The 17191-nt window shown below is 42.2% G+C and overlaps 1 protein-coding gene across 4 annotated transcripts; it reads left to right on the top strand.

Annotated features, from left to right (window-relative positions):
• The first annotated feature begins 853 nt into the window (after window positions 1–853).
• C8H5orf47 (chromosome 8 C5orf47 homolog) lies at window positions 854–13702 on the top strand. Of its 4 annotated transcripts, none has more exons than XM_054036438.1 (5): window positions 854–1483; window positions 2855–2919; window positions 5089–5191; window positions 7349–7398; window positions 13214–13702. In XM_054036438.1, the coding sequence occupies exons 1-5, from the start codon at window positions 1033–1035 to the stop codon at window positions 13295–13297; spliced, it is 753 nt and encodes a 250-aa protein (XP_053892413.1). In that variant the 5' UTR covers window positions 854–1032; the 3' UTR covers window positions 13298–13702. The 4 variants fall into 4 exon arrangements, with proteins under 4 accessions (XP_053892413.1, XP_053892412.1, XP_053892414.1 ...); XM_054036437.1 differs by having other exon boundaries at window positions 2855–2943; XM_054036439.1 differs by lacking the exon at window positions 13214–13702 and adding an exon at window positions 8811–9203 and having other exon boundaries at window positions 2855–2943.
• Window positions 13703–17191: the final 3489 nt, after the last annotated feature.

Raw genomic sequence — 17191 nt, 5'->3', positions numbered from 1 at the left:
GGATTATACTGGTGAATTTTAACATTCTATAAAAGCATCCACAGTAAAAAAGATGTCAATTGATACTGTTATAAACCAAAATATATACATAAATCAGTATGGCTCCAGGTGGTGGTAACATAAGAACCAGACTTGAGGTGGTGATAAACTTTGAACAAAGCCTTAAATAACATATATCAGATTCAACCTCGCGGGATCTGATTCTAGCAGGGTGAGCAATATTTTGACAAGTGAGTAAATTATGACTAGCTTTTCCATCAACAACAGCATCAGGGCAGAGGTGGGTGTGTGGATTTTGTTGCTGCTCTGTCAAATTTGCATGGCAATTTTGCAATACTGCTTGCACTGAATTCTTCCCTTAGTCACCATGATTCAACTGTGACCTGTTATTACATGCCTACACACTTGTTACCCACGTACAGTTAAGAAAATGGTTTATTGTCTTGCGAATCTGCAAGCCATAGCACAGAACTTGGAATTGAGTCCTGTATGCACTTGATAAGCTGATTGTCCAGTCCCCCACAGTAGCACAATACAGACTCCAGTTCACCATGTCCTACTGCAGGATACAGAGCTGAGACCTGGCTCAGCGCAGGAAGCAGCTGGTGACCACAGGTAAGTGCACAGTATAGCTACCCTGCCTCTCCCCACCCATGTGAATGGGCTTTCTCAGGGGCATCCCTCAATTTCTAATGGACTCCCCAGAATTCCAGCTTCCCCCTCTGAAGGGGACACTACCACTCCCAGTGCTCTTCTTCCTCCCCCCCCCCCCCCGCAATTTCTAATGGGTTCTTCTAAACGAGTCACTCCCAGCGGCCTCCCTTGCCCTCGCCCCCCATCCCAATGGTCTCTCTCTCCCAATCCTAGTGGGCTCTCCCAAACAGGTCTCCCTCCCAAATCCAGTGGGCTCTTCCAAGCGGATCACTCTCCCCCAACGGTCTCTCGCCCACTCTTCTCGGTTGGTTTGGCCTAGAGCTGCCCCCGAGCCGTGTGTTAGAAGAGCGAGCGCCCCCGCCACAGTATCCCTCGAGGATGAAGCCCCGTTCTGGCCGGGAGCGCATGCGAATAGTTTACGTGAACAGCTTCGGCACCCACCGCTGCGGCTCCGTGATCCAATATGGCGGCGGCCACAGGCGCCGTGAGGAGAAGGCCGCCGCTTCCGGTGTCGTAGACAGAGATATGTCCTCTACTTCCGGTTTGAGCCGGAGGCGGGGGGCGCCTTGCGTGGGGCTGAGGGGCGAGGCGGGTGCCGTTTCCAGGGAAGGTCGCGGAAGCCCTAGGTGCCCAATCCCGCCTGGCACCGGTCCGAGGGGCGCTGAGTCGTGTGCTGCCGCCCAGGGACCGAGCCAGGGTGGCCAGGCAGGGGGAGCCCCCAGTCTCCGGGAGAGGGGGCCGGGGCTGCGATGCACACAGAGCAGAGCCGGCGGCAGCGCGCAGACACCCGGCAGCCCTGCCCTCGCGCCCCCGGCCAGCCAGCGATACGGTACGCGCCACGCTGGAGAAGGGACGGGCTGAGCGCAGTGCCCAGTCGGCGCTGCCCCGTGTGCCTGTGGGTTGGCCCCTCGAGTTACGTGGCGATGAGGGTCATCGCCTCTGGCTCTTTGGCTGAGTCGGGAGGTGCCAGTGTCCCCCACCCCGTTGCGTGGCTGGTAACCGCCCGGCCCTTCCACACGCACTGAGGGACCCTCACCCTGCGCCAGGAGCAACAAAACTTGGTGCTGGGGGGTGGGAGGGAGAATAACGTTCTTGGCAGGTGAACGGAAAGTGACAAACCCCAAAAGGGCTTTTGCTCCAGACCCCGTGCACTGGTGAATGGCGAAGCTCCCGCCCCCTGTCAGGGGTGAAGGCAGCTTTGTCCTCTCACTGTTCAGCCTTCCACATTCCTCACCCAGCAGAACAGGGACCAGAGTCACTGAAATCCATCCCTAGGAGTGATCTGTCTTCAGCTACTGGATCCTCTCCGACCTTGCCTGGTAGACCCCAGATGGAATAGTGCCGTTGGAATACTCAAACTCACATCCATGCATGTCTCAGTGTTATTTTTCTTTGTGTCTGGGCCCAAATGAGATGGGGATAGGGGTCCCTTTAATCACTTTTTAAAAAAAAAACTTTTCCTGGTGTGTTGCTAAAAAGAGCAGTTTTGCTGCACAAAATAAATTGGAATGAAAACTGAGAACTTGTCTCAGCTCCCACGATGAGAGCCTGGGCCTTGAGGGAGATTCTGGGGAGAACTGGGAGGCTGTTTCTTAATTTTACAGAACTGTTAATCCTAGGAAGTTTTACAGTGTCCTTGTAAAAAAAAATTTAAAAACCTTTAAGGATGATAGATCCAGATTATCCATTACTTTGTATTTCAGAAATAAAGACAACAGTTCTACTAGTTTATTATCTAGTCTATTATTTACTATCACTTATCACCAGTAAGAACAGTTAATAGAATTTGTGAGAAAGCTCAAATTAGGTTGATTACCAAGGTGAAATCTTCATTGAATATATTTGTACTGGTCTGCTAAATCAGACTTCAGTATCACAGTACTGATTATCATCTTCACTTCAGCTCAAACAGGATTTTAGTGGATATTATCAAGAAAAATGAGAACTAGAAACCCATGATATGTCACCTCAATGCCTGTCTACACTTTCAATTGTTATAGAGTATTAAGCTTTTTCTTAAGCAGTTTGAGATATCAGATGCTAATAATTGTAACGGAAGAAAAAACAAGATGATAATCAGAATTATGTGATATCAAAGTCTGCCAGTGCCTAATATGAATAATACTGTTTAACATGGAAGGATGGAGAATCCTCACTAGTTTGATACATTCAAGCTCTTTAATTTTAATTTTTCTTTTAGGTGGTCTTCAAATGAATCAGGCTGATAAGTTTGGATTCCCTTTCACTTCTAAAGTTGTTAATAAAGTAAGAAAACGGAAAATGGAAAAGGTATAAAATATGGGACTAAAATTAATGAAAGCATTAGCATTTTAGAAGATGAACTCCTGTTTGCACTGTATATGTGTGTAAGAAAGAGTAGGTGTGAGAGATGCAAAAGGATGAAACAATACTCTAATCTTACAGGAAGTTTCACTTGTAGGAATGAAAAATAGTATTATCTTCACCCCTTTAGATTTAGAGTTTAAATCTGCAAGATCTGAGAATTCTGGCCCCAGTCCAGGAAAGCACTTAAGCATGTACTTAACTTGAGCACCAGTAGTTCCTTTGATTTAAATGACCCTGACCCAGCCCAGGGAGCAGGTTTGTAGGAATTTTGGTGGTGCCCAGAATACCCAGAGCCTACCCCCCCCCCCACAAACTCCACCCCAAATCCTGCCTAAGGCTTTGGGAGGGAGTTTGGGGGAGGGAGGGGGTGCAGGCTCTGGGAGGGAGGTTTGGGGATATGGGGGAAGGGGTGAGGAGTGCGATGCTTACCTGAGGCTCCTCTGTGGGACAGGGGGCTTCTGTGTGCTGCTACCCCCAGGCATTGCCCCTGCAGCTTCCTATTGGCCGCAGAGGTGCTTGGGGTGGGACACACCCACCCTGCCCAGGGGTCACAGGGAGGTTGCTGACAGCTCCATGGAGCGAGCAAGTAGGAAGCTGCTCAGTGCTGCTGGTGGTAAGTGGGGGCCCCGGGACATTTTAAATGGCCCGTGGGATGGCGGGGGGGCTCGAGGACGGAAGGCGGGGCCGAGGCCTGTGGTGCCTGGGCCCATAGAACTCGCCGCCCATGGACCCAAATTCTGTCCCTACTTATATATTTTAGGTAAAGGGGTTGCTTAGGGAACAGATAAGCGAGAGCAACATTTGGCTATTAATATTATATTAGTAGAAATACAAAATTACATTCTGTGTCACAAATGTATTTCTGGTATTGTTGACTAGTTCACCCAGTGCTTGAAGTTAAAAAGACACATTTTTTTTTAAATGGTAACTCATGAGATTTACCATATGTGAGGTACAAATAACCAGCTATAATATAATACAGTAATGTCACCGATACATGATTTAAAACAAGGAGAAAACAACTGACTTCAGAGGTGAAGCTAACACTTGCTACACTGTCTCTTCTAGTTCATTAAGTCGTCTCCAAGAAGAACAAGGAATGTATTTTTATAGTTTAGCACTGAAGCTTGATGAAGAAGATTTAAACCAGTATCACAATGCATGGTCCAAATATCACCATAACTTTAGCATGTTATAGCAATTTAGATCCTGTAATCTCCTATTTTTGATGTGTTAGCATGTCTGAATTTGTTAGTGCTTCAGTTTTGGTGTTTGAAATGTGCCAGTTACAGGGGGAATTTTGTACATTTTTCAACTGAAAAGGTCAGTAGATAACATAAAAGTAATTAATATTGATATATCAGAACAGGTCAGCTCATTGCCATGCTGGAATCTGAGTGCTGGGTCTAAATTGTACTGCAGGCAAGGGACTGGAAGGGAATGTGCTTGACCCCTGCTGGGGAATGGGGGGAGGGATAGCTCAGTGGTTTGAGTATTGGCTTGCTAAACACAGGGGTGTGAGTTCAATCCTTGAGGGGGCCATTTAGGGATCTAGGACACACACACAAAAAAAAAAAAAAAAAAAAAAAAAACACACACACACAACTGTCAGGGACAGTACTTGGTCCTGCTAGTGAAGACAAGGGACTGGCCTCAATGACTTTTCAAGGTCCCTTCCAGTATCTATGAGATAGGTATATCTCCATCTATTATTAAAAGGATCATCTTGCATCTCTCTCATGTGTTCCCCTTCTGGCCGACCCTGAAGAGACTTTAATGGCCCCAGAGGGAGTCACATCCAGTTCTTCTCCTCTGGAAGGACAGGATCACAGGTGCTGGGTAATGAGAGATCCAGGGAAGAAAGGGTGAATGAAAAATACAGAGGAATAATCCAAACACTGATTTTAGACTTGTAAAATAAATGTGGTTTATGTTCATACATCTAGTCAATTACTAGAGTTGCAAACAAAGCAGATTGACTACACTTGAATGTTCAACACTGGAAAATTCAAAATCCTACTTAAGAGGAGATTTTAAAAACAAACTTTTTGACACTGTTCATTGAGAATGCTCTTCCTTTATTTTTAGTCTGAAGTCTTTCATGGAGTGTTGAAAGTAATTTCAAAAATGCTCGAAGAAAATGAAAAGTTTAGAGGCAGACTGTTGACTTGCAGTCAGTTTAATACTGAAGGTAGGTAATGAACCAATAACATATTACATTAGAGAATACAAGTAGGTTCTTAATACATATGCATTGACTTAAGAGCTCCAGATTTGGGGTCCATTAAATTGTTACTTTTGGGTGACATGCTTTCACAACTCACAAATTATGGATTTTATTGCATACTTGGTCATTGTTACCTGTGTTTGAACTTCCCTCTGGTTCCATTGAGAGTCTTGCAGTAAGTGTGTGTAATTGGAAGGGGGTGGTGGCAGTAGCTCTTTACTACACAATACAATATGAAAAACATGAATGTAAAAGTGAGTGGAGTCTGCACATTTTTCTGACCATGTAAAATATGTAATGAAACTATTGTTCACAGATGCCTGTACTAGTTAAGGGAAATACTTGAAGATGAATAATTTTTTTCACCTGCAGTATAAAATTGGAAATAGTTTGTCTCCATGTAACTCATAAGTAAATTACAAATGTGAATTGTAACCTAATTTAACATAACTAACAACATTCATCCTCAAGTTGTGGCCTGACCAAAGCTATTTCATTAGTGGAAAATGACACAGGAATTAAAGCTGACACACTGAATAGATGCAATTTCAATTAGAGTTGTTGTAGCTGTTACTACAATTTAAGGCAATACAGTATATGCTTACAAACAAAATTGGAATTTCCAGCTTGTCAATTTGATTAGTTTTAGGAAAGAGAATTTATCAATCCATTAAATATTATCAGTTAAATTAAAAGTGGCATATTCTCTCAGTGTGTCTGCTTAGCTCACATTAGTATTAATAGAAGTTTTTCTCATGCTGTGAGGACAGGGTATATACTAAAATAGTTGTAAGCCATTGTTAGTGGCTTCTGTTAGTAAACCTTTGTATATTTTATCTATATGAATTTTACACATATATGGTTCCAAAATGCTTCCATAAGACTGTACTCAATATAAAATGCTGCCTTACCATTTATGTGATAAGACTTATTGATGTGTCTGCTTACTTGTTTGCATTCATGTAATGTACACAATAAATATACAACTGTAGGATTGTATTTGACTTATGCCCACTGTGTCTCCTCTTTGCAAACACATGTAAGTGGGCATTGAATATGGGAGTTCAACAGAAGTCAGGCATAGAATCCTCTTTTCAAGCCTTTGCATTCCCTTTCTGTGGGAGGGGGTTTGGAAGATATTTATTGTTGTTCCACTGGCCATGTCTGTGATAGCTCCATCTTCTGTAGACTTGCCATCGAGGCCAACGTAAAGTTGTGCTCCTTAGCATGTGAAAGCTGTGGACCCCATACATAGCTTTTCCACACCTTGTCCCTCCTTTCTCACCTGAATCATTGTGGGTGTTCATTTGCACAGCCCTTATTTGGGCTGAAGGATTTGGTACTTATACAAGAAAAATAACTTCCCTAGTTTAATTTTTTTTTAAAGATGTATTACATAACCAGGGAGAAGGAGAAATTGAGCATGTAGTAGAGCTTTGGGAGGCAGTCATATGTTAGAGAAAGATCTTGTTGGAGTTGGAGCCTTTTAAAATTATGGCTGCTAATTTAGTCTTCCATTTGTGAAGGGGGTGGTGCTGTGAGCTTTCTCAAGAGGCTTGTGTTTGTTTCAGGAATGAATGGATATGGGCTGTTTACTTCTCACCTGTGTTTTCAGTTGCCTGTCTCTTTTATCATCCAGGATTAGAGAACATCATTTATCTTTAGGTATAATTTGCATCCACTGAAACAAACTTTATGCTATCCTCAGTCCTAACTGCAACTTGTTTTTCTTAAGCTTTAATTGTGATTCTCATTAAGCCACATTTAGCTGAAATTCCTTTACCCTAATACCTCCTTTTAAACTAGCAGATTTTGCACAATATTGCCTCAAGGTGATGTGTCTCCTATTGATCTAAATTTTTCATTAAACAAATAGCAAATATACATTGAAATAACAACTCTGAATCAACTAGCTTCAGTTTTGCTTTACAATTTTTTAAACTAGATTAATACAACCAACAAATTAATCTTGCATATCTCTGTGGATAGTTTTATTGAAAGATGAAAGTCTTTTGAAGTTTTAATGCTACATATTTCTTCAGTGGAAAACTAGCAATCAAAATCAGATACAGTACAAATGAAAATGGTGTCCCTGTGCCTACACATTGTATTCTTCCACAGGCAGTGATGTGAACCAAAGCTCACAGAATGAGGCTTCCTGCATGGACAGAGTAAGTAGTCAGTTAAATGCCAAACAAGTTCAAATGGCAAAATAAGTGTTTAGTAAAATCAAAAATATATGCATAAAGCTATTGTTAAAAGATACAAAAGCATGACATCTTTATAAAATACTGTAGTCTATTAAATATAAAGCTCAAATATGGCTTTTAAGGGTCTAAACCATGCTTGGGAAGAGGAGTACGAGCATCAGCCACCATCAACAGCAGTGCTTTATACCTCTGAAAGACTGGGAAGCAGCTCTTGCTAGATCTTTTACTGCCTGGTTCATTTCTGCCTGTGTGTGGCAATGGCTGTGACCCATTCTGCTCAAACCCTCTCTGGGACTTCTAGTTTGCTGGTAGTGCTTGCAGCTCTCTGATGCTGTTTATACATGCCCCTGTGCAGGAGCATGGGAAAGGTTTCATTGAGCTCTTTCTCCTTTTGTGCACCGATAAAGAGTTAGCTATAACATGTTTCATAAATATGGGTCATTGTACTTTTTAAAGATCCACTGAAGCACATATTTGTAAATAGATAATTGAAGTGCAGAAGCCAGAATTGTAGACATTTTGGAATTATTTTGTTTTACATATTTAGGCTCACTTTAAATTAATATGAGTTGTCTCTTCAAGGAATTACCTGGTATATAAATATAAAAGTTAAACATTATCAAATGCCATAGTATGTAGTATCAGTATTTTGAATAACATAAGTGCAGTGTCATACAAAGATGTATGTTTGTTTTAGTCATAATATTCGGGCCATCAGTTAAAATAGATATAATATTAAACACAGTGGACTAGACTGTTGGTCTGATCTAGCTCTGTGTAGTGCAGGATCTGATTGGACGGGGTGCACAATGACTTTATCCATATCACTACACCCCTCTAATAATCCATTCTTAATCCCGGGAATGCCCAGAGGTCAGTTTGGCTGTGCTGCAGCTTTGAGCAGCCTCAGAGTTGTTCTAATTTGCATCTGTCTGTAATAGCTTCAAGGGGCCATTCCAGTAGCCAATGATTACAGGAGCATAGCTGCACTCTGGCCATGCTGTTTCCCCAAACACAACCCCTAGTTTGGGGGCTGTGAAAGAGTGAAGTATAGTGACAGCTATGCTAGTTATATAGCACTGGAGGATTTTAATACCAGGGGAGACCTCAGCAGACCACTTAAACCATATTTAAATCTGCTTTGTGCTGCTGGAGCATTGCAAATGAGACTTAATGTGGCTAGGGATCAGAACCAATATGTGTGTGATAAGTCTCTTTATTGCACTGCAACATTTTTAGAATTCTCAAGTGTAAATTAAAGGAATCTGAATAAAGCCTTTAGCCTTTGTCATGTACTGTAAAACTAATCTAACTGTTGCATGTATTTTATATTAAAAGAAATTGCTTCAGTTTTGTCATCTTTTTTTCTTTAGGATGAGTCCATCTTTGGATGGGTGTAGCAAAGAAATAAATGAAGATTCAGTTTCAAGTGTTGCATTAAATTAGTGTTCATTTTAGATCTGATCTAATATCCATCTGACATTAATGAAAAGACTGACAATGATTTCAGTGAGCATTGGATCAGAGTATATAGTTTGTCTGTCTAGCATTTTAGCTTGAGAGCTACATTTTAATATGGGTTCAATTAAACTTTTCAGTTACAGAGTATTGTTTTGTTGAAATCCTTATTAAGCATAATATATCACTTAGTCATTGCTAATTTTTGCAGGCTTTTTAATGAACATAGTGATGGTTTGCATTCAAAAGAATAGTAATATTTTATGTTAATTATATTATGAATATATGTTTTATAATCAGCAGCTTGTCAGAATTGTTAACAAACGTTTACTGTTTAGTAAAATAAAATTTCATACAAGATATCTCTGTCTAAAATGAATGAACCACTTTCATTCAATTGATTTAAATATTTTTATTATATTATATTAAAATAACGTACAATCACCCTTCTGTTCATTCATCCATTAATACACGAATCTCAGCAATTATTTCAAATAAGAATCCAGGTGAATCCTCTCTGCCTCATCATTCATCATCAGGCACATAATGATAGTTTCATAATCAAAATTTATTGTTTATCTGGGTGCCCTTAAAAGTAACATGAGGTGATTTTCTTGTGTTATAGAATCTTAAACTTGGAGTTTTGATTGACTGGTGAAGCCTTTTTAATTGGTGAATTGTGTAAATGGAACAAGGAGATCGCAAAAATAATTTTTCCGTGTGTGTATTTCCTCTCTATAGATAAAACATTTATCTGTCATTCTTAGACCTTTCTTGTTCTTATGAAAGAACAGCTTTTCATTTCAAAATGTCTCAGCATTTGCAGATATAATGACTAGAATTTCAGCAGCATGGAGCTTTAATAACATGCTAGTGGTTGTATCATCAAGCAGCAAAGCACTTGGGAGGGTTTAAGCTCAGTTTTCCTAATGATAAACTGCAAGTAAATAACTAGACTGTACCTTTTTGATTGAGTACTCTGGCATTAAAGTTCTCATTATGAACAGTGATTTGTTGTATAATAATAATTTAATGTTACTCAAAATAGTTGACATTTCAGCTTGGGGAAAGAAAAATATTCGGATAAGCACATGATCATTTTTTCAGGGAGAGTAAAAGTTTGTAAGTCCCTTGATATTTGCTAATTATGCAGTGGTGTTGTAACTGTGTCGATCCCAGGATATTAGAGAGACAAGGTTGGTGAGGTAATACCTTTTATTGGACCAACTTCTGTTGGTGACTGAGGCAAGCTTTTGAGTTTACACAGAGCTTGAATCTTTCCTCTCTCACCAACAGAAGTTGGTCCAATAAAAGATATTACCTCACCCATCTTGTCTCTCTATTTGCTTAATAGACATGTAGGGTCAGAATTTTTTTTTTATTGTTTATGAGTTGGTCATTCTATTTCTGCAGTTCTGATAATATGAAAAGCTGTATGAAGCTTCTTTAATGTAAATAAATCCCAGATTGTGAGCTCTAGAGTTGAGGTTATTTCTGAGTAAACTACTACTAACAGTTAGCATCCTTAGTGGCACAGACTGAATGGGTCCTGGAGATTAAACCACTCTTTCACCTTTATGATTGGTCTTTCTTGGGGAGGAGAGAAATATATTAGCCTGGTAATGTGAAGGAAGAATGCCCATGCTATTCATGTTCTTTGGATAATAAATATAGGCTTCACTCTCCACAGCTGTGCTCAATTGACTTTAAAAGGTAGAAATGACACTACATAACAGTGGATCTGATTCTTCATTATTTTGCACTTTGTGTAGTCATTTATACCTGCCTGAAGTGGGTGTAAATAGCTGCCATTGTTATCCCCATATTGCACTCATTGTGCACATGGGTAAATGACTACACAAGGTGCATGGTTAGGGAGAATCAGGCCCAATGAGACAGATCAAGCCTTTTGCTGGCACAGGTGTCAATTCAGGGACCTGGGGACGGTAGTTGGAACCTGCTCTATTCAGGGGCTGTTGGGATGAGCTAGTTTAGCACCCAGTATTATATACCATTTTAGTGTGGCTTCTGTGGGTCTTTACAGTGACACTAAACAGCCTGGGTTCATGTTGGCTATGGCCTCTCTACCTTCTCTGGCATGCCTGTGCTCTGCTTCCACTCTACTCCCAGATCACTCCAGAATGCCCATTATGCCCAGGGTGGTATGTGGGTGTAGAGCACCCTTGCACGGAGGGTATTCTCTGGAGCACTTTATGCTTGTTCTACAGCCTCTTTGTGTCAGCTTGGCTAGCACAAAGGGATTGCAAGGCAGTGCTGAATATGGCCCAGTATCGGAGCAGTAATGAAGTCTAGCTTCTGACACTAGTGGCCTGATTTCAAATACACTGGTGTAAACAGGAGTAATTCTACTGAAATCAAAGGAGTTAAACTTCTGAAAAACAGGTTTAAAGAAGAATCAACTCCAGTATGTAGACCCAATGCACCGTGAAATCCACACCAGGAACATCAACTCAAACACCTAAAGCACAGTGAACAATATTCCAGTTATAGTATTTTATGTTTCTTAATTTGAAGTGCTAAACGTAAACTGTAGATGAGAGAATGTGTATTGTGTTGAGTAATAACATACCCATGTGAACCAGGCAAATGACATCTTCAACAAGAAAAAAGAGTTGCCACCCACAAGAAATAAATTATTTAAAATAGATTCATTAAAAGGAACAAGGAATAAACAGTGAAACCTCAGGGCAGCAGATCAGAGTTCAGAAATCAAATGACCCTCCCCTGAGATCCCTTAACAATTACCCCAGAAAAGAGAAGCAAATGCCATTTCATCTTCTTGTTTCTGGGTAGGAATAGTATTTTTCAGTTTTCAAACTAGAAATCAGTTACTTTGACTTTTTAATAAGAAATCTAGACTGGCGCGTGCGCAGTGCAAGGTGATATATGAAATTTTGGGTAATTATCCATATTTGTGTATTGAGAAGCTTGATGCTTTGTAAAAGTTAGCAATTTGTTTTAAGATGGTAAATTCAGGGGTTGGTCTGAGCAGGTACCCCTTTGCATTCCATTTATACTAGTACAAATGATTACAATAGTTACAGAGCAATGGATCAGTCTTTTGCATTCCTGAGTGAAGTTAATGGTACATGTCTGTTCTAGCTACTAGGGTCAGTCAGCAGGATTCCTCTGAACCTCCATACATGATTCTACAGCCTGAAACCCAGTCAGGATATTAACACTTAGCCATAATGATGTTAATTAAAAATTAACATTGTTAGCTGTTTGCTGATTATTTCAGCAGAAGCATTCAGCTGTTATGGAATTTTGAGCAGACTTTAGGACTGTGAGCAGAGCTTGCGATCTTAGGCAGAGCTTGATTAGAAAATCAAGGTGATTCTCAACTACACTGGACATTAATATACAGCAGGGGTCGGCAACGTTCGGCACGCGGCTCGCCAGGGTAAGCACCCTGGCGGGCCGGGCCAGTTTTATTTACCTGTTGACGCGGCAGGTTCGGCCGATTGTGGCCCCCACTGGCCGTGGTTCACCGTCCCAGGCCAATGGCAGTGAGAAGCTGCGGCCAGCACATCCCTTGCCCGCGCCGCTTCTCGCTGCCCCCATTGGCCCGGGACGGCGAACCGTGGGGGGCCACAATCAGCCAAACCTGCCGCATCAGCAGGTAAATAAAACTGGCCGGCCCGCCAGGGTGCTTACCCTAGCGAGCTGTGTGCCGAACGTTGCCGACCCCTGATATACAGTGAACCATGCATTTAGGGAAACCTCCGGTTGGCAACCTCCCTGTTTTAACTTTTAAGTATATCCTCAAGGTTTCCAGTACATTTTGTATGACCTCTAGTTTAGCAGGCGATTGAGTTTTGTTGCTCCTTTCGGAGGTGGCTTAAAGCTGATTTAGTAGTGTATGTAATTTTTTGTGGATGGGTAGGTCCTGTAAGTATGAAAGAAAACAGGATCCAAGTATTTATAGTTCTTATAAATATATTTGCAATGACATAAACAAAGTTTGTATTTTGGCTAGTATTGTAGTTGCATAAGTATTTATGTAACTATGATGATAGGATACTGGTTGCACAGTAACCAAGACAGCATTGCCTTGATTTGCTGAGCAGAATAGGTTTTGCTATGGAACCTTATATTCTGGGGAAAAGAGAAAAATCTCTGGAAGAGCATTAAACCCAGTGAGATTTTTCCATAAGTATTCACAAGCAATCACTAATCAGTTGGTGACAGTGCCATGGGGATTAGATCTGATGAAGACAATGCATGTATGACAGTTTTACTACTGCCATTGTAGCCTGTAAAAATCAATACATATGTTTACATTTTCATTTGGCAGTGGCAAAAGATAAGGACACCTCTGAGGAAAAGGGAATTATTATGCCTTGATCCTGAGAGATGCAGAGTGCCTCCTGAGGCATAAGAAATTCTGAGTGCTTTCACCTCCTATTGATTTCAGCGCTTCTTAGAACTGGACCCTTTTGCTTCTTCCACAGTGTATGTGGCATGTCAATGAGATGCTCTGTTGTATTGCGCTAAGTGTGTCTGAGTAAAATAAGTGGTTTTGCTCAACAGTGGATGTTGCTGGGTTGATTATGAACATGGCTGATTTGTGCATGTTATTGGTGTTCATGATGAGAATAAATTATTTTAACTATGAAAGTGTGGAAATTACCGCATATTTGGCATTGTTGTACAGACAAATAATGGAGAGAGATTATAAGAACAGAACTGTTGCTCAAAGGTTCATCAAAGCACTGAGAAATGCTGCTGCTTTTCCAGAATGTTGTCATCTATATTTTAAAGTTAATAATAAATGAACATTTAAAATGGCTTTTATTTCTGCTTTGTGTTTTTCCTTGGTGTCATTGTGTGTGTGACAAGAAGTCAGCACTGTTGCTGTAATTTTGCATGCTGGATGAAATGCTCCATAGATAAGCCTTACTTAAAAACACGTATATTTACTTTTTACTTTAATTGTTACACTGCATTTAAAAACTAGTGAGGTCCCTTAAACTAATTACAAGGTAAATCTTCCTGACTATAAAACCAAGTAGGCTGTGGAATAAGCTCCCAAGGAAAATGGTAGAAGCCCAATCACTTGGGACGGTTACACTAGACTGGACAAAACACTAGGAAATGTGCAATAGGGAACAATCTTTTAGCAAAGCTTTTTCCACCTATAACATTTGTGGTCGATGAGATCATTTTAGCAGAAAAATTCAACTATTCTGGGATTATTATTTTGTTTACATGCTGAATTACCACTTATTTCAGATAGAGGGCCAATTTCATACCTGGCATAAATCTGTTGACTTCAGTGAAATCAGAACAGGGAAGGGATACATTTGGTCTATTCTGCCTCCAGAAGTTCTGTACTTCTCACCTTGTTTCACTTAGCCTCTTGAATCCCTTTCAAAATTATTCTGTGTGGATGATTTAGAAGCAAAACTAATAATTCAGAGAATGGTCTCATTTTTCCCTATGAACTGTCATGTTCTGGTTTGTCTGAAGTTGCTCCACATTTTCAAGATACTATTCTAGGCATACAGAATTGTGGTTCTTCAGCTTTCAGAGTGCTACAGTGGTTTTTCCTTTCCCTCTCAGGAATTCCTGTTGCCTGTCCACACACCTCCAAACTCTTCCAATGGTCTCTTGTGCTCCCAAATTTCCAATGTATATTTGATGGAAATAATGTTGCTACATAAAGTAGTGTGCACAACTGTGAAGAAATTGCATTTGTGCATGAAATATATTTAATGAAAGAGAAAATGTGCTTAAACATTAATATATCATAGACCATGGGGGAACATGGAGATTGAGAATAGAATGATTTATGTCTTGGGACTCTTAAACTGTGTAGAAGTTGGGCTATTTTGTAGCTATCACAAACTTGTTGACAAGTTGCAGAAATTAAAAATGTAGTGAAATGCTACATCTGAGACCCAGTTACAAATCTTAGGCTTCCTTCGTGTTAACTGGTAATGAAAAGCAGTAATTCTATTCTGATTTGTTTAGCTGGAAATAGAAAACAATAGACTCTGGGTCTCTTATTAAAGGAATAAAAACGGGCACATTTTCTGTTGAAGGAAGAATTGTCTTGTATACCCATGGAATTTCCTGTTGATCATATTGCTGCTTTCTCTTATTGCCAATCATTGATCTGCTTTGTGTGGGTAGAAATGTTACAGATTTTACTACAGAGTGAATACAATGTCTAAGTTACTGTTTGCTTTGTTGTTTTCAGTTCGCTTTCCCTTACACTGCCTTAATGGTGTCTCTCTCTTTGGATCTTGCTGACAGCTTGAAAATGTCAATTTTCTATGAAGCACCCAGTTTTATAAGCTTATTACTGCCATTTCATATCTATTTGTGAAGATCAGAGTTGCCGATTTTCAAAGAAACATTTTCAAATGAAAATGAGGCTTTTACACTTTCTAAAGTAGCCACAGAGATTTCCTCTGTCTTGTGGAGGAAATTCTGCAATTTCCCTTTATCAGGTTGCCACATTTTTCAGATGATGGCACTGCGGAATTTCATTAGACGCATTCCCTGTGTATATTCACAACCATACCTACTTATTTTTAGTGACAAAAATGTTTTTACACCTGCCAGTCCTGGAGAGCTAAGGCAGAATGAGGGGTTCTATTCTGTCTCATGTATCCTCAACATAATTCTTTATTTAGTTCCAGTCAGTTACCTATGGTATTGCAAGGTATAACTTCATGGAATTTAATAAACAATACTATTGGTAAATGCACAAGAAGGAGTGGAGTACAGTGTGCTGCCCCTTATCTGTGTTGGCACTGACGGGAGTAACAATCAGGAAAAATATTTTAATACTAAAATGTCTGAATATATAAAAAGGGTCAATATGCTGAGTAAGCAGGTTCCATTTTTGTATCTGTATTCTTCATAGCACAAGCACAGTCTCAATGGGTTTGCAGAGGTGGTGCTGAAGGCACAATTTGAAAGGCATAGATATGCACAATATCACTAAAGACATCATTTGAAGGCAGTGGGGCTGCTCAGATGTCACTGAGCACATAATTTGGCTTGCAGGATCTTTGCTGGTGTTGATATACAGTGGTGCTGGAACACTTTATATAGTGGGGGTGCTGAGAGCCATTGAACCAAACTGTAAACCCTGTATATGATAGAAACCACTTCAAGACAGGGGGTTCTGCCATACCCCTAGTTCCCTCACCTATGCTGATATATTCAGGGCTGCCCGGGGGGGAGGCAAGTAGGGAAATTTGCCCCGGGATCCGCAAGGGCCCCCACGAGAATGTCGGAGGCTCCCCCCCGCTTTCCCCTATCCCCCGGTGCCTCAGCGTGCCACGTCCAGGAGCCGCCCTGGACAGCGCTGCAGCCATGTGGCCTGAGCTCCTCCCGCTCAGAGCCATGTGGTAAGGGGGCGGGGCTCCGAGCTCCGGGCCGAGCGGTGGGAGCTCAGGTCCCATGGAGCCATGCCACTGCGCTGTCCAGGGCCGCTCCTGGCAGGGCCGGCTCTAGGATTTTTGCCGCCCCAAGCAAAAACAATTTTGGCTGCCCCCATCCCCGGCCCTGCCTCAACTCCACCCCTTCCCCAAATCCCCAGCCCTGCCTCCTCCCCCCAGGCTCTCAAGCCTAGGAGGGAGGGAGGGGGAGAGAGAGGGAGAAGCAGCGCGTGCACCGCGGCCACTCGGGGTCTCCCCCACCCTCCCAGGCTCTCAAACCTGGGAGGGAGGGGGAGCAGCGGCACACGAATCAGCTGTTTCGCGCGCCGCGGCCGCTTGGGATCTCCCCCTTCCTCCCGGGTTTGAGAGCCTGGGAGGGAGGGCGAGCAGTGGCATGTGAGCGGCAGCAGCGGAGGTGAGTTAGGGCGGCCGAGGCACATTTTTAGGGGCGGCATGGCCTGCGCCAGAATGCCGCCCCTAAAAATGTGCCGCCCCAAGCACCAGCTTGTTTTGCTGGTGCCTAGAGCCGGCCCTGGCTCCTGGACACGGTGCACTGAGGCTCTGGGAGATGGGGGAGGCGGAAGTAGGCAGCATGGTAAGCCCCTCTGAGCCGGGCACCCCCGACCCCATCCCCCGCCGCCCTGACCCCCAGCTCAGACTCCAGCCCCTCTGAGCCGGGCACCCCCCGACCTCATCCCCCCACAGCCCTGACCCCCAGCTCTGAGCCCAGTCCCTGTGAGCCAGGCACCCCCCGACCTGAGCCCAGCTCCCCACGCTGCCCTGGGCAACAGCAGCGCCACCCCCAGACAGCAACAGCCCATTGGCACCAACCATCACCCAGCAACAGCCCATTATGTAATTGCAAATGTATACATACC

Source organism: Malaclemys terrapin, chromosome 8 (genome assembly GCF_027887155.1).
Source record: "Malaclemys terrapin pileata isolate rMalTer1 chromosome 8, rMalTer1.hap1, whole genome shotgun sequence".
Taxonomy (NCBI): Eukaryota; Metazoa; Chordata; order Testudines; family Emydidae; genus Malaclemys; species Malaclemys terrapin.
This window is presented reverse-complemented; position numbering and strand designations above follow the sequence as displayed.